The sequence below is a fragment of the Xenopus tropicalis genome, chromosome 2 (assembly GCF_000004195.4).
Source record: "Xenopus tropicalis strain Nigerian chromosome 2, UCB_Xtro_10.0, whole genome shotgun sequence".
NCBI classification, from domain to species: domain Eukaryota; kingdom Metazoa; phylum Chordata; class Amphibia; order Anura; family Pipidae; genus Xenopus; species Xenopus tropicalis.
In genome coordinates, this window is record NC_030678.2 from 126995654 (window position 1) to 127014476 (window position 18823).

General features: G+C 37.1%; 1 protein-coding gene and 1 long non-coding RNA gene across 3 annotated transcripts in view; one reads left to right on the top strand and one right to left on the bottom strand.

Moving 5' to 3' along the window:
* The window catches only part of klf12 (Kruppel-like factor 12), a 113287-nt gene that overhangs the window by 90958 nt on the left and 3506 nt on the right, over positions 1-18823 (top strand). Inside the window, exons 4-5 of the mRNA XM_002931940.5 lie at positions 1910-2045; positions 12646-12803. Coding sequence (XP_002931986.2) covers positions 1910-2045; positions 12646-12803 — 294 coding nt within the window. The remainder of the gene's footprint in view (positions 1-1909; positions 2046-12645; positions 12804-18823) is intronic.
* LOC105946545 overlaps positions 1-18823 on the bottom strand; it is a 76757-nt gene that overhangs the window by 16206 nt on the left and 41728 nt on the right. The window lies entirely within an intron of this gene.

An 18823-nucleotide genomic window follows, 5' to 3' on the forward strand; every position in this document is an offset into this window, starting at 1 on the left:
GAGGGAGTGATAAAGAGTAAGAGAGATGGATTTTGGACACTGGGAATGTCCCTAAAAGTATAGGCAGTTGCTATTTAAGCTTCAACCTAATCACACCCAGAAACCTGCTTGCTTGGACACCTCTATTCTTTTTTTTGTGTGCAAAAACGAAAAAGTTTACATGCCCAGATCATACCTGAGTCTACTCTACCTTGCTCAGCCTTAACTTGTCTACTTTCTATTAATCCTTTTGTGTTATGTAGTATGGGTCCCTTGTGGAGAACAGTTTGAAAGTGGCTGATGCTCAGTATTATTCTTTTTTAAATAGTAGATGCTATAATAATACTAACAATCTGTTGATGGGATAGCCGCAGCTGCAGTGTGTGTATTGCAGGCATGCTACTGTGCTGTGCAGTCCTGTCACTATTCCATAGAAATCCTTCCTGATTGTTCCCTTCCACTCAGCATCATGGTGTTCATATTCAGCTCAGAAGAAAATGGTAATGCCAAACAACTTGTTTGTGTAGTGACTAACAAAAGGAGCACAGGGATCCTAATTGCCACCTTGGTAGGCTTAGAAACAATGGCACTCTGTTATTATACCAAAGAATCCGTTTTACTGATAACATGAAGCTATACATTTTAGTGCAAACCTTTTAAATGCCCAGGGTGCCCAACTGCACATTATTGTTACATTACTGTTACACACACACAATAGTAAGCACAGTTGGGGGGAAACAGACCAATGGTTTTGCAAATGGTATGAGCACTGCCATCTTTTGCTTTAGTATGTAAGTATTTGCTTTGTCACACCTTATAACTGCAAAAAAAAAATTAAAAATTAAAATCACCCACTGTTAAAATGTTTTGCCCTGTTGTTCTTTTTTCTTACATAACACTGTAAAAAAAATTGCAGGCGTTGTGTACCATTATCTGTGATTGTTTTAAATTTAATAACATAGAAGTCAACCTAGAAATAGAGGTTTTTTGGGAGACAAGCCACAAAATATGGGTGTGACCTAGTGATGTAATAGAATGGGACATCATTGTGCATAGCTTGGAGCCCTGCTGATGTCACAGTTTGGTCACTGTGCAAGTGCACGGACACTCTTCCATGCCTCTGAATGCTTACTGCACATGAGCAAATTGAAAAACTTAGGGGAATAACACAGTGTGGGGAGGCTGGGAGGAGGAGGTCTAAAACTCCTGAGAAACTCAGGGGGTAGACAGTTTTGTAATAAAAAGGTGTATATATTGCTATTTATCTATTTCATTTGAAACCATTGGTTTGCTCTCAATGTTAGCTGGGTCATGTTAAGTTGCCCATACACAGATCAATAAAAGCTGCTAATTTCCAGATTTGGCAGCTTATTAGCCCATGTATGGGGTTAGCCGCCAGGCCTGTCCGACATATGTGGTTTAAAATCAGCCAGCTATTCATCAGGCGAATACCATCTTTGTGTGTTAATGTATTCTTCTCCCCCACTGGATGCATTGGCAGCAATTATGATCAAGTTGGGCATATCTGGGCAAAGATCTGCTTGTTTGCTGACCTAGCCAAACATACAGGTTTTTATGTACATGGCCAACTTTAGTTGCCAATTTAATAAAGGCACATACAGTATAATCTGGTGAATAGGGGGCTCTTTGTAAGGCAGAGTTGTCAACTCAGACAGTTTCCCAGAGGATTATAACGACATGTGCAGCGCACCACCAATATCATGTGGGCATGGGTAACGTGACATAATCACGCATGAGCACAATAGGCATGATGTCAGAGAAGTTAACTTTGTTAGCTGCTTGCAGGCAGAATAATGAAAGCAAAAAATGTATTGACTGCCATAGGTTTTTCATCCTATAATCACATTTAATAAACTCACAGAGTTTATGTTTGCTGATTCAGATATTGTTTTTTCCTTCTTTTCCTTAGCACATATGGATTCTCGAGGGCTCTCACCAAGACTTGTAAAAAGTGACAGTGATGATGATGACCTGCCAAATGTGACCTTAGACAGTGTTAATGAAACAGGATCCACAGCTCTATCCATAGCAAGGGCAGTACAAGAGTAAGTATCATACCCATGATGGTGAAAATGACAAAGCTTCTCAAAAAGACCTTTTAACAGCTGATTTTTGGGGACATCACATCATACATGTCTATCAGCATGTAAAAAAAAAACATGTTGAAATACACATCACAACTTTACAATAGTTTCATGTAGAATCACTCGCTGGCTGGCTTAAAAGAGGTTATAGTTTGAAAAAAGTCAGGTAATCATTGGTGTTCAGAGGCGCTGCTTTCTAAATATCATTTTATACCACTTTTCAAAAATGTATTTTGCTTTGTAGCATTGACTTCAGCTGCTTTATTCCAGGTCATCAGTGCCCTAAAATAATTGTGTAATTTCCACAGTAAAATAAAAATATGCGCTATAGCTCTTGTAATGAATAATTTCATTGATATTATGCACAATTTTTTTGGGTTCGGTGGAACCCCTGAATCCATCCCAAGGGATTCGGCCGAATAGCGAACTGAATCCAAATCATAATTAGCTTATGCTAATTTATACTAATTAAGATTTGGTTCAGCCAGGAACGTGGATAAGACCGAATACCGAACCGAATCCTGGATTCGGTGCATCCCTAACTGGAAGTACAAAACCTCAGCTTTGTAAGTATGCCAACTATGTTAAAAATGATCTACACCCTTCAGTAATACAGGTTCAGGGTTTTTTTCCCCATAATTCTAAAGACAATTACTAATTCCTTTCTAAAACTAAAAATTGTAATAGAGGTCTTTTAAAAGGGAAGTTTATCTTGACCTTAAAGAAGATGTTAGTATTCCAAGCATAGCTTCTTCCGCATAGTGGGTCAAATACACTTATTGGGGATATGTTATATTAAAGTGATAATTGCATTTAAAACAGTCTTTAGAGCCACAGAACAGCCTGGAAAGCATCATATAGTATTCAGTTGGCAGTTCCATGGCAATTAAAATTTTCTTTTTAGGGTCACAAGTCCTTTATACCCATACAGCCATCTGCCTTTTCAACTTCATAATTTGCCGCTGTAGATCATTATACAGTATATGATGGAACTAATTCACTAAAAAAGAATGTTTATGCTAGGTAGCAATTCAGCTTTCAAAGTGATGGGTTTCACCCAATAATGTGTTGATAATAGTGAGTATGCCTGCTTTAATATAATAAAGCGTTGGGGCTGATTTACTTACCCACGAACAGGTCGAATGGAGTCCGATTGCGTTTTTTTCGTAATGATCGGTATTTTGCGATTTTTTCGTATGTTTTGCGATTTTTTCGGATTCTTTACGAATTTTTCGTTACCAATACGATTTTTGCGTAAAAACGCGAGTTTTCCTATCCATTACGAAAGTTGCGTAAAAAGTTGCGCATTTTTCGTAGCGTTAAAACTTACGCGAAAAGTTGCGCATTTTTCGTAGCGTTAAGTTTTAACGCTACGAAAAATGCGCAACTTTTCGCGTAAGTTTTAACGCTACGAAAAATGCGCAACTTTTTACGCAACTTTCGTAATGGATACGAAAAACTCGCGTTTTTACGCAAAAATCGTATTGGTAGCGAAAAATTCGTACAGAATCCGAAAAAATCGCAAAACATACGAAAAAGTCGCAAAATGTTCGTTTTCAAGTCGGAACTTTTCCAATTCGGGTCGGATTCGTGGGTTAGTAAATCAGCCCCTAAGTGTATAATTATTGTAAATGTTGGTCTTGGGAGTGTTAATATGATGTTTCTGGTAAGGCATTACAGGTATGGGATCCATTATCCAGAAACCCATTATCCAGAAAGCTTAGAATTATGGAAAGCCTGTCTCCCATAGTCTCCATTTTAATTGAATAATTCAGATATTTAAAAGTGATTCCTTTTTTCCTCTGTAATAATAAAACTGTAACTTGTATATGACCCCAACTAAAATATAATTAATCATTATTGGATTCAAAACAATCCTACTGGGTTTAATTAATGTTTTATTGATTTTTTAGTAGGCTTAAGGTATGGAGATCCAAATTACAGAAAAAACTCTTATCCTGAATACCCTTTGGTCCTGAGCATTCTGGATAATGGGTCCTGTGCCTGTACAGCTGAATTCAGGAATACTTGTAAAAACTGCCAGTGCTCTGTAAATTTCATAAAATAAAGCAGATTTATGCTTCAGTCATGGACACATATCTGTTATATTCATGTTTTCACAGTTCTTTGGCCATCTAATGAAATATCCAGTAAGACATATGGTACTTTATAGTTTGTTCAAATTGTGCCTTAATCACATTAAAGTTTCTGTAACTTAATATTATGCTTAGATGATGAATACTGAATAACCATTTTGCTTATCTTAGCATCTAACAGACAAATTAATCTCAGCGAGTGCTTCATTTATTTTACATAAAATAGATTATATTAAGTAGAAACAGACTGGTACAAGAGCAAATTCCATGCTTTAGCAATAAATAGAAATGCCACAACTTGTAATACATCTGATATATTTCCCGTAGATGAAAAAGACGCATATACCAAAAGTAGGGGTATTATTTAAAATTGTGTGGGGGTAGAACCACTGGAATTCATAATGCTCCTGATCCTGAAAACCCTAGTGTGAGATTGGGGTAAATCCACAGGCTTTGGGCAAACTAATTTTCCAACAACAGTATAAAACAGCAGAAGAACTTTTTTGAGTGCATGTTTTCCCAAAAGCAAAATAATGCTCCTAGCAGTGCAGCCGTATTTACATATGATTGCTGTTGCCTATAATTTTATTAAGGCCAACTAAAATCTTTAACGTTTTTTACTATATAGAAGGTATGATTATCATAGTGAAAATATCAACTAATTACATGTCATCACATAGATTATCATAATCCAGTCCTGGCTTTTGAGTACAGGTATGGGATCCCTTATCCGGAAACCCGTTATCCAGACAGTTCCGAATTACTGAAAGGCTGTCTCCCATAGACTCCATTATAAGCAAAAAATTTAAATTTTTAAAAATGATTTCCTTTTTCTCTGTAATAATAAAACAGTACCTTGTACTTCATCCCAACTAAGATACAATTAATCCTTATTGGAGGAAAAACAATCCTATTATGTTTATTTAATGCTTAAATGATTTTTAGCAGACTTAAGTTATGGAGATCCAAATTACGGAAAGATGCCTTATCCGGAAAACCCCAGGTCCCGAGCATTCTGGATAACAAGTCCCATAACTGTACCATATGCTATGTTACTCTTTGGTATAAGGTAAAATATGGTCTCCAAGAAAGGAGGATTAATACCATGGGCCATATTTTGCACAGTTGTAGTATTTAAATTGTACATAATCAAAATTCATCTGCATTGTAGCGATTCAAATTTTTTCAATTCCATTTTTTTTTCAAATCTGACTTTAAGAAAAAAATCTTGAATGGGTTAATCACATGATTATGTTTGATCACATAAATTACTGTATTTTATGCAGCTATACATTCATTATTATATCATATCTCAAGCTATACATTCATTATTATATCATATCTCAATTTTAAGATTTTTTCTAAGACAAAAAAACCCACAAATATATATAGCAAAATGTAAAATATCCACTTCACATTCATTTCTATGTTAATGTGGTGGATCAGAATTGATGAGATATCCTCAAGTTTGGTTAATCTGAAAAATTGTAGTACAGATATAGGACCTGTTATCCAGAATGCTCGGGACCAAGGGTATTCTGGATAAGGGGTCTTTCCGTAATTTCCATACCTTAAGTCTACTAAAAAAATCAATAAAACATTAATTAAACCCAACAGGATTGTTTTGCATCCAGTAAGGATTAATTATAGCTTAGTTGGGATCAATTGCAAGGTACTGTTTTATTGCTACAGAGAAAAAGGGAATCAGTTTTAAAATTCTGAATTATTTGCTTAAAATGGAGTCTATGGGAGACGGGCTTTCCGTAATTCAGAGCTTTCTGGATAACGGGTTTCCGGATAAGGGGTCCGATACCTGTATTTGAAGTGTGACTTGTTGGACTGCACCATTATGGTTTGGCAAAGCTTTGATAAATACTGTGATATCCTTGTATAAGCGTACCAAATGTACAAATATCTGACCTTTAAGCCCTAATTAATGTTCGCTGCTGTTCCTAAACTGCCCAATTACAGTATATCTAATATACTTTAATGGATTAATCTGCAATAAACATTACTTATATTAGAATCTGTAATCATTCCATAGGTTGTGTGTCTCTAATGAAAACTTGTATTTTTCTGTAAATAATTTGGGGCAACCATCTGGAGGCTACTATTGCAAATATCCTGAAAAACTTTAGGCCAGGAGGGACCAGTAATGAATAAGGAGAATGGGGCTCAGCGACATAGTTATAATCATTAGGTTGTATGGGGTCCCTGATAAGTTATGTTTGATCAAAGACCCCATACAACCTAATAGTTTTGCTGTATAGGGTTCCAAAATGTATTATGTGTATCATTAATTTAAGTGGCTGTATGCCTTAATCACATTTTAAAGCCTGAAACGTGCAAGGAGGTGAAATATAGTTTACTGTAAAGTGTAAATACTTTGGCTATATTTCGTTTGTCCAGCAGGTGGCCTGTAGGGGAATTCTCCTTCAGGAGCCTATATAAGCAAGAGCTAGGTACTCCTCATTTAGCCTAGGAAGAACTGATGGCAGTACAAGGAACTGGGCCAGACCAAATGAAAAGGGGCCTGCATTTATCTAGGACTGGGGTAAGTAGGGGTGATTAGGTAGATGTTAGGTAGCAAGCACAATCTATGGCCCTGACAAGAAGATTACGAGTGAGGTTAACACTCTGAGCAATTGTGCGCCAGTTAGGGACTAAAGCATCCAGGGTAGGATAGTAGGGAATCTATAGTATGTAGTGAAACAGCCGGGAGCAGATTGTGCACTGTATGTGGACACGACAAAGGGGGGGGCATTTTTGAGATTAGGCCTTTGAACAGTCATGCCACTCTGCCAGTGCCTTTCCACCATGGTCGTGGTTCTGCCAGGACATGGAGGTACTGGAGGCTTCTGCCAGAGAGAGAGAGAGAATGCTGTAAGACTAAATATAGTAGTGGTGTGTAACTGAAAATGTACCAAAGTCAGCTCAGTTATGTGTTGACATTTTCTTGTACTTTTCCATCCCCTGTGTGGAGCTGTAAAATAAAGCCTGTCTTGGTTCATTGCACCTTGAGTGAGATGTCTGCTTTACACAGTGAAGGTCTACCATTTTCCTTTCCCCATAGTAGAGAGCTGGCAGAGCTGGGTAGCCCTATTACAAACAGGCCAATCCTTATGTTGGTAACCACTCTTAAGACAAAGATTTCAGGTTTATCCTATGTTCAGTTACACACTCAAACAGCAGAGACTTATTATAGTACTAATAGCAAGACTCACGCAGTTGCTGCTAATATCCACTTTCAGCTAAGATGCAAAGCTCAGCTCACCTATAAATAAATACATCTGTTTCAAACAGTGAATTCAGTTATACTATCAAGCACCTAATTTAAACTGGTACTTGGCAGCTTCTACATCTGATGGTGCCAATTACAGATTTTCTAACAGCCGTGTCATCATCTTCTCATTTTGCGTTGTCTTATCTAGCAGGAAACAGAGAATTGTCTTCTTTCATCTTCAGTTGTACACTGGCTGATGTTATTTTTTGCATATGAACAAATAAACTGGTTAAAAGGTTCAATCAGAAAAAGGCATCATAGAAATCTTTATTTGGTCAAATGGCACTGATGCTGTGGCTGCACTCTCACATGGTGGCCTCTGTTTTTTTCTACCCCTTGAACCACGACTATGGTGGATAGGGTAGGAATGCATGTCTCCATTTTGTTCCTATACCTCCAGGTTTCCCAATCAAATCTCTTGAGGTGCATACGGTTTGCATGCATTCTTCTATCCTCTCTCTGTATGTGTGACTGTTTTTTACAGACCTCCCTCAACTGCCCCCTCTGCTCCCTTCTTTTCTGTCTCTAAAACCTGACTTTCTTTCTTCCTCCACACTGTACTTACCCAGTGTAATTTCTATATGAATTTCATAATTTTCATTGCAGATTCCTTCTAAATATTAAAATTCACACACCCTCTCAAATTTCTTATTACTGTAACTCAACTTTTCCACATCACTAAATGTTACCTTATTATTTGTACTTTCATATATTTTGTTTTATGTTCTTTGATTTTTTTCAGTTTCAGTTTTTTTTATCATTTTCTCCATCTCATCTCCTCTTTTAAACTGCAGCAGTGGACAGACACATCAACCCATATGGGTGGCAGCTTATTAAATCAAGTCTTTACCAAATATTTGTGTTTTTCTGATTTTACTGGAACAGTGACCCCTATTAAATGGATTAGTTGGCATAAAACAATAATTGCCAAGTAAATCTGCTGAAGGAATTCTTCCATAAAGTGCACACAATGATCATGATTATTTATAAATTGCCCCCAAAATGTCTTAATGTCCTATAATATACTAATATGGGTGACTTATTGGAAGCGTTACAATATTTCATTCACATTTGCTTCACATAGCCCTAAGTGTACATTTGTTTTAAAGGTTGTCTGTCTTTCATCAGTTGACATGTCCTAGTTTAACAAGGTTAAAACGTTTCTTTAAATGTAATGCCAAACTCTTTGAGTGAAGTTTGCCCCTCATAAAGAGGCTGCCTTCCACATTGTAAATGAACTCTGTAGGCTCTACCCACATTTTCAAAAATAGGAAATAGTAATAAATCAATTCTTGTTTTTGAAAAAATTGAAGATATAGATGGGGCACCAACACTTAAACAAAAAATGAGTGCATGTGGGTGTGCATGATGCAATTAGGAAGGAAGAAAGAAAATCAAAACACTGCACGACCCACAGCTGTATTGATTTGTAGACTCGGACCAAGTTAAAAAAAGTTATAAGTAAGGGGTACGGCTCGGTGATACACTGAGGTATCCACAAAAAGCACTCTGTGCCTCATTTAAGGAGAGCAGGGGGGGAGAAAAGTAAACGCGGGGTTAACTCTACCTGTGCTGGTTTGCACAGCGCACCACACCACCCACCAACATCGTTCAGGACCACCACGCACCCTTTAGCAAACCATACCCTTTTCCCCTCTCCAACACCATCAACACCCACGTTTTAGAATGCTGATTGCTGTTCTATCTAACTATACCCCCAGAATGAATTTTTAACTGACAGATAGTTTATATCATATTTGGTGGCATATTATAGAATCTTACCAAACTGGAATATATATATCAGTAAATTTTGCCCTTTTACATCTTTTGCCTTGAACCACCATTTTGTGATTGTCTGTGGGTTCCCTCAGAGATCATCTGACAGGAAATGATGCAGCTCCTCTGTTGGGATTACCCAGTGGCACATACTACTTAAAAAATAATTTTTAAAGTAGTATGTGCTGCACTTCAATACATAGAACCAGTAACACTAAATAAATGAATTTTATGTATGGTACTGTTACCTTTAACTTAAGCAAACTACGGGGCATATTTACTAACTGGGAAATTTTAAATTTGATGTTTTTTGACAAAACTGAAAATTTGCTGTCATTTTGGTGTAATAAGTTTTCACCAGGTGCAATTATACCAATGACAAACTGAGAAAATACGCCAGTCAAAAGGTGAACTCCCTTGGCTGAATATGCAGCAATCACATTATCTATGTCATAGCTTAATGCACTTAATTCGCCAGTGTATTTTGCCCATTAAAGTTGTGTGGGGAACATGGAGTGATGTAATTGCGCAAAGTGTTTTTACGCCAAAACTTTGTCACACTATGCTGCCAATGGTGTATTCACAGTTTGCACTTTGCTGAGACACAGGAAGAGCTGGCACAGCACTGAGAAGAATAGTTCTTTGGGCTGGTGCATTTTTTGGAAGGGGAGGAGTTCCGGCCAAGGCACTTGGGGGTTCCTAAGAACTTGCCACCCCCACTGATTCTACCTTTCTTTGCCCTTTAACTAAACAATAAAGTCAATATTGTTGTGCAATTCATATATGGCAAACATTTGAATTAATAGTCATGCCATCCCAGACCAGGCATTATTATTATCTCTATGGCACACTTTGTGACTTGCACACTAATGGCAGGACTGTACCCCAGCTCCAAATTTACAATGTGCTATACAGACTTTATAATCCACTAGCATGTTTTGGGTATTTTTCCATCCTTACAAAATGTTTTTTTCAGCAAATAGAGTCATTTTCTAATAGGGGAAAAAAATTAACCCATCAAAATAAGTCGTTTTAATGAGATGCAAGATTGCATTTACATAATTCATGCAATTAAATCAAATACAGATGTCTCTCTATTGCCTGCACCGTAAACTGTTCTAAGTTTAACCTTTTATGAGAGTTTATTCAGCAGAAAATACAGGTTACATAACAAATTGGCTTATTATATATAGTGCAGGTCGTTGAGGAGCTTTTCGAAAAAAATGAATATGTGATTTAAAGGAGACATATAGCATATGTGAACCAATAATGAATAATATATGGTTCTGGTTTCACTTTGGGCTAACAATGATTATCATCTTTAAAAAATTGCCCCCTTATTGGAGCTCATTATAGATCCTCCCAGGTCCCTGTCTGTGTTTCAAATGGGGGTGGGTGTGTACTAAAGTCCCAGCCAGAAGCACAGTAGGAAGGGAGTAGCCAATAACAGCCCTGCAGTCACACAAGTAAAGACAGGCTTCAGTTCCCTATCAGGTCAGCCTAGCTGCTGATTGGTTCCTATCCTATAGTGCAGAGTAGGATAAAAAAAACTCACTCCGTATCTGCACTGCTCTGGAACCTTCTCAGGGATATATTTTCTTCATTCCTGCAAGCTCTGGTTCTTTTGTAATCAACCGTGCTCTGGTTGGAGCTTTCTCCTTGTGACTTCTCTAATCAGAGCACAGCTCTCTAGACAGACAGTAAAACTGACCAATCAAGGCACAGATGTTGGCAGGGCTGGGGAGATATTACAAACTGAAGGTACTGCACGAATGAAGACTGATGAGAAGGATCTGCAGGCTGTAAACTTTACCTAAGTACCTCACCAACTCCCACAAGCACTATACTGTGTCATCCCACTCCCACAGGTACTAAACTGTATTATCATCCCACTCCCACAGGTACTATACTGTGTCATCCCACTCCCACAGGTACTATACTGTATCATCCTCCCACTCCCACAGGTACTATACTGTACCATCCTCCCACTCCCACAGGTACTATACTGTATCATCCTCCCACTCCCACAGGTACTATATTGTATCATCCTCCCACTCCCACAGGTACTATACTGTATCATCCTCCCACTCCCACAGGTACTATACTGTACCGTCCCAATCCCACAGGTACTATACTGTATCATCCCACTCCCACAGGTACTATACTGTATCATCCTCCCACTCCCACAGGTACTATACTGTATCATCCTCCCACTTCCACAGGTACTATACTGTATTATCATCCCACTCCCACAGGTACTATACTGTATCAGCCCTCATGAGACTACTGCATAGGTGGAAAACAAACCAATGTTGCGTTTCAGTGCCAGTGTTATAGTGCGAGGGCTTGAATATCTACCATCAGTACCCACTGCATTTCACTGTATATAATGTCCTTGTTTTGTTAATTTAGACTGCATCTCACTGCATATATTGTACTGGTTTTGTAAATACAGACTGCATTTCACTGTATATAATGTGCTTTGGGTGTCAGTACCCACTGCCTTTCTCACTATAAAACGAACTAAAACACATTTAAGCTAACTGATCCCAAACACAAATGGATGGAGAACCCCTCACAGAAGTGCATGTATGAATACTCATACATCCTAAGCATTTTAGTGTTACGAAGCAGTCCCACCCGCATTCTTGTCCTTGGAAGTCAGTGAGAACCATGAGAGGCAGTTGGGAGGTTCATTTTTTCCCTAGCATCGAATCCACTGTATCACATTTAGGTCAGTCTATGTTTGGCCCATCTTTAGCCTCCCCAAGCAAAAAATTCACCCTCTGCCTGTGCCACTAAGTGAGCCACCTTTGACATGGGGATCTGAGCCATGAGGCCCTGTAAACTGTTCGGTGCACTTGTTTCGTGATCAGGAGAAAAACTGCTTGTAAATGTTAAAAAATTTACATTTTATATTTAAATATTTTAAAAACACTAAATGTGGTGATGATTAATAAGCATGGTAATCACTCTGATTAAATGACTTCTTAAAAGAAGATTTAAAGCTGCTTCCAGTTCTCATGATTAAAAGAGCTAATATTGGTAATTCTGCCCAGTCTGAGAGAAAGTATTTGCTGCCACCCTCTGGCCACAGAGCACACTAAAAATGCTGCATACATTTGTGTTGCTGCTACGCTTCACAGGTTCCTAGTTCTTTCTAGCAAAGATTCACATGCAACTCATTGCTCTATCAGCTCTGAAGTCTTGCATGCAACGTCTAATGTCAGTCTCTCAGCATAGATATGATTGGGACTCGTGATGGATGTGGGTTTGCTTTAATTATGTTCATAGTTTTGTCATATATTATGTAATAATTCATCACTACAGTGTACAATCATTATGGTTGCACAAAATTTAAATAAATATAATGTATTACTTAAAGGCAGTTGTTGCTCTTTTTTAGTTCAGTCTCACCATTCAGTATTGAGAGCACAAGACGTCAGAGAAGGTCAGAATCCCCAGACTCTAGAAGACGGAGAATACACAGGTGTGATTTTGAAGGTTGCAACAAGGTCTACACAAAAAGCTCTCACCTGAAGGCACACAGAAGAACCCATACAGGTATGGCACCAAAATCATTTCTGCAATTTATGCTTCTCTACAATGTATCTGCTCAGGAAACTACTGGAATATAAAATACCTCATTACTTCAGGTTACAAGAAAACATCACCTAAGTGTAACTTAATATGTATTTCAGTGTATGTATTTGCAGACAATAATTATCTAAACAAATTAGATCATTTGCTAAGTCTGTTCTTTAACGCAGGCCAACAGATTGTTTCCCTGGTAGTAACTGACAATCAGTAATTTCTGTAGCAATGCAAGATGCTAGTGTTCCTCAGCCATACTTAATATTTATCAGCAGAGTTTATATCCACATTAGGCCAGTAGATGGTGCTACAACACAACAACTGAAACGACAATTCCAGTGAAATTCATTTTGGCGCAATTACAAAAGTTTGCAATTTTTTACTTAAACAATAGCCATTTCATATACCATATGCTTACATCATTGCTGTTTTAACATTAATTGTGGCTTCAACACTGTGATGCTGCAAAGCCTGAGGATATGAGAGTGATTTTGAGGTTATTAAACCCCTGACAATCCATGAGAAGAAGCTCTTAAAACGTGTCCTTGCCAGTAACGCGCATCCACTATGAAACAGAAAACAATGACTAGTTGAGCGAGAGTGCGACAACATAAAAGAAACCACAGCACTTTGGTATGGTTTGCGCTTTTCATCTCTTGTTTTTTATGGGATGACTACAGTACGTCAGTAAGACATACAGTAAAGCCAATGTTATGTTATATTGTTTTGCAATATAAATTATAGCAGCAATCATTTTTGCTCTACTTTGATTTGTTAAACACTTGTTTTGTTTTATTTTGCTGCAGGGAATTAATGAATTCTTGGTTAGTTACATCTTCTTGGCTTTTCTGCTTAGACTTTATGAGGCTAAGGCACCGCAGTGCAATACAGCGCCATAGCGAAATGGATTAAAAATAAAATCTAATTTATAATAATAATGAGATATAAAATTTAGCCTTTGATGAAAGTGTTTGTTGTACAGTACTGAAAAATAGGACTTTAATGGTAGATACCACGTGCCTTATGAACATGATATAAGAATATATATCTTATATCAATATACTGTGATATAGAAACACAAATATACGGCCATCTGTCACAAATGAGATGTATGGGACAAGCAAACATATGTGTTAGTGACTGGCTGACATACTACCATTGAGTGCCCTCTTATACGTTGGAGCAGCTGTCCTCTGCACAGTGATTCATTAGGCCTTGGGTTATGTTATTTGTGGCCTTGGATGTGAATAACTTTGGTGTTTATTAGTAATCTTCTTAAAGGGGCATTATATCCCCTTGTTTTACAGTGCAATGAACAGGGCTTGTGCAGAACATACTTTTGGCCTATCATAAAAGACATATGGTTTTTGTTATTTCTTGAGATAAAAAGTTCAAAATAAGAAGCTAAAGCTACTCCATGTTTGATTCTTGCAGGGTAAATAATTACATTTCCCAGAGGAAAGATACCTCCCATGCATAATGGACCTGCAAAGACAAAAGACAGAGTAACTTCAATTTCCCAGTTTGCCCTAGTAATAATATGTTCAGCAGTAATTGCACTAATGTTGTACAAGAGAGTATACTGCCCCTTTAAACTAAAAAATCAGATCCTTCGTTTCCAGTAGCTTTTTATATTTGAAAAGCAGTATAAATGTCTTTTTATATTTATTTGTCTCCACTTTAGCCTGATTATGCTGATTTTCTGATGCAAGGTCTATTCAGCAAATAAGCTTTGCATATTTATTAAGTCCTGGTGTTTTAAGATTAACTAATTAAGAGAAAAAAAATTCACAGGCTCTCAGATGGTGTAGCATGGTTAACTCCATAAGAGCTGGCTCAGTGGCGCCTTCTGACTTGTATTGATATAAGACACTAAGGGCCTATTTATGATTGCTGGAGCCCAAACCCGTTTGTGAAGAAAAATGAAAGTTGCTGAGGTCTTCACCCTCAAAACCCTGCGTGAGTAAGCAAACTCACACAGGGTTTACTTTATGATTGCTCAAGCCTGAAGGCACAAACAATTATAAATAGGCCCCTAAAAGTAACAGTCATGAGCACATTCATAGGCATTAATACGAGGGACTCATTGATCCAAAACCTTTAGAATTTAGAAGAGGCCATACATTTGTTTAGACATAGGGCAGATTTATCAAAAAGTGAGTTTAGAGGTTGATACATAAAAGCTCACCCACGTTCTATACATTTCTGTGTAATGTTAAGAAGTGTATTTATCAATTGGTGAACCCTTACTTTCATACATTGATAAGTACGCTTTTAAAAATCCCATAGGAATGAATAGAACATGGGTGACTTTTTATGTATTTAGCTCTAAACTCACATTTTGATAAACCTACCCCATGTTGTCATGCGAAAAACTAATTATAGCCCAATGCCAATTTTACATATTGATATTTGATCTTTATTTATAAAAATATATATTTGTATTTCATGTATTATCATATATCATGCACTGTTTAGTAGAGGATCTTGAAGGAACCTGCCTTATTAAATTCTCAGACATTTAGTTTGGTTTGCTTTTTGTTGTTGAAGTGTATGATCTCACCATGCCTACATTGCAACAAACTGGATGACCATTATGCATGGGTATAATGTGTACTGGCAATCTAATTATTTATGTATTTAAAGAAATAACAAACATAGATTTTTTGTGATTGACCAAAAGGCAAAATAATATTTGGCACAAGCCCTAATTTTTGAACTCATGTTTAACTGCTCCTTTAAAACACGCACATATAGAGGGAAAGGCTAATGAATAGAATCTGGGGCACCCCAATTTAAAACAAAATTACATTTTTGAACTTTCTCACCATCGTTAAGGCTTTCGGTTTTGGGCCAAAGCTCATCTCTGCTCTGTCATAAACTCAGGCCTTGTTTAAAGATCTTTGGACATATTCCTTTAGCAGAAATTGTAAGTATTTCCTCGGAAACGGCAGCAACAAGATTGCTACTCTCTTAATCAAAGAGACTTACCCATAACCCCTTGGCACAAGAGGTCTAATCACAGAATGTATTATTACAGAATGAGTGTCATTCACATATTCCTTTGCATTTCTTTATCTTCATCATCTATGAATGACACAATTAATGGTAACCACAACATTCTGAAAGGATCAAAACATTGGCAGTGAAAACCTTTTATTGCAACTCTCCTCTATAAAAGGGCCATTAGAGTAGAGAATTGTTTTTATAACAACTGGGCAAATCCCGGCACACTGAGTCATTTCTTATCATTCATATAAGGTAGGCTTATTTACTGTTAACTGTAACATTGCCAGCTAGAGGCAAATCCTAATTTGCTACAACTACCTATGGGAAATCAACGTATTTATTCTTGGGATTGTCTGTCCTGCATTATAACAGTCTATTCCACTTGACATATCTTTACAGGGTACCCTCTTCACAGACCAAGCCTCCACAAGAAAGAGGTTATTTCACTTTCTCTGAATATCAGAAGTTACATTGTAAATCATTTTTATCTGAATGTAACATGCACATTTTAACTTGCAAAATCTTAGAATTCTAAAGCTAAAGGGCCACATAAAAGATTACACTAAAACCAAAGGTTTTGAAATCTGACTCTATTTAAGAGATACCTGGAATGGGTTAATCTTGATTGAATGAATCACAGCAATCCTTGCAATCTTCAGCCCTTTTCATGACTCAGGTTGCCACTCTAGAAACTTCAAATATATCCAATTGCTATTGATTTCAATACATTGAATGTATATTTTTTGGATTTGGCCACATACTGAATCACTCACAAAAAAAAAATTTGCGTATTCACATAAACCAAAACATTTGATAGATTATGATCACTTGGGATTCAGTCGAATTAAAAACTTCTAGAATATGGCCAAATCCCCAACTGAATCCTGGACTCTATGCAATCCTAATTTCACTGGTATCTTGGTAGATCTGAAATGGAGAGATACCTTATTAACCACAAATCTCTGACCTCAACTATTTATGTGTGCCCACAATGTCTTTCTTTTTTGACAAACCTGTGTGTGCTACTTTTTTATAGTCAGACATCACCTTTTTTTTGGCTTATTGTTATATAAGCACTTCCAACTGCATTTTAAGTGAATCAAAGCCTGGCTGAGGATGTTGGGAGTTGAGATGTTTAACAGCTGGAAGACCGCAGGTTGATTATGCCAAGCTTAACACAGTGCCAGCTTTCTTTTCCATGGCATCTATAGATTATCATTAGAGTTTTGCAATTTGTTTTTTTTTTTTAATTATTTGTACCTGAAAAATAGGTGCCAGATTACATTTAACGGCAGTATTTGTGTTGGTTGGTAAACATTTAAGAGTAATTGTTTAAAAGCTTTTTGATTGTATCATTCCATGCTGTGACAGGTCTAAGTCTGTTTGCCTTTCCTTTATTACACAGTAACCACACATATGTTAAACAAAGCTAAAGTGTTTAATGCAACCGAAACCAAACTTTTATTGTAAAACATGACAGTGCCTTTATTTACAGCTTTTACTAACCTTTTAGTCTCTAGCAGATACCTATGAGAGAGTACTTGGGGTTACAGTTTGAGAAAGAAACAGCAGATTAATTTTATAACGTATTGACGTATTGATTGAGGTATTAGATAGGAGTTACAGCCTCCTTTACTGTGATATCCAAGAACACTTGAGGCATTTACATTATGAATTAGAGTCTCCTCTTCTCTGATATTTGAGAATACTTAAATCGTTTGCTTACTATACTTCATATCAAATGACATTGCTGTAGTTTAGTAGCATTTATATATCTAGTGTAAATGTCAATAGCCCCATTAAAAATATATTTACTGAGAGAAATTTTGACGTGTTCAATACTTATTTGGCCTGCTGTATATATATATATATATTGACAATTTACACCAGATGTCGGTAACAACACAAGTAATCCACACATACAAAGAAATCAAAACAAATATTACCAGAAAAAAGACCAGAGTCCATCAAGTTCAACCCTTCCAAGTAAACCCAACACCCACAAACCTATACTGATCTATCTATACACTCACATATATAAACTATATATACCAACATCAATACTAACTGTAGATTTTAGTATCACATTAACCTTGGATACTATGCTTGTTCAAGAACTCATCCAGGCCCCTCTTATAGGCATTAACAGAATCTGCTATCACAACATCACTAGGAAGGGCATTCCACAACCTCACTGCCCTCACCGTGAAAAAACCATCTACGCTGCTTCAAATGAAAGTTTTGTTCCTCCTCATATTTATGGAAAAAAAGAACACCTCCTATCTGTCTATAATCCCCTCTAATGTACTTGTTATGTGTAAAAAAGTGGAATGACACAGGGAAGAAGTATTGAACACATGAAGAAAAGGAGGTGCAAAAAGGCATGGAAAGCCAAGAAATCTGCTGAAATTAGTATTAAGAAAGCAATCCTGCCCCCTATCAGTGCAACTAAATATCAGCTGGTTTAGTCCTAATTGATGGCCTATAAAAAGGTTTCTCATTACCAAGGTATCACACAAAAAGCATCTCATGATGGGTAAAAGAAAAGAGATCTCTCAAGACCTTCACAACGTTATTGTTGCAAAACATACTGATGGCATTGGTTACAGACGTATTTCTAAGCTTTGAATGTTCCAGTGAGCACCTTTGGTGCCATAATCTGGAAGTGGAAAGAACATAATTTCACCCTAAACCGGCCACAACCAGGTGCTCCTCACAAGATTTCTGTATGTGGCAGGCAGTTTTGCTGAAATATTCACTGTAAATCCATACCTGCTGAAAAATCTTGCTCATCGCTAAGTAAGCCATTGTTACGAATAATGTCTGGATAAACTGTGCAGGGGTATCTATCGCCAATGACATGAGGGTCTATATGAGGGTTTATAGAAATAGTTTATCATCTGTCAGTCCTCTTTTAGGGTAACATTTATGTTATTGATAGCAAATAAACTTGAATGGCATTTGAGAAAAGCTTAATTATG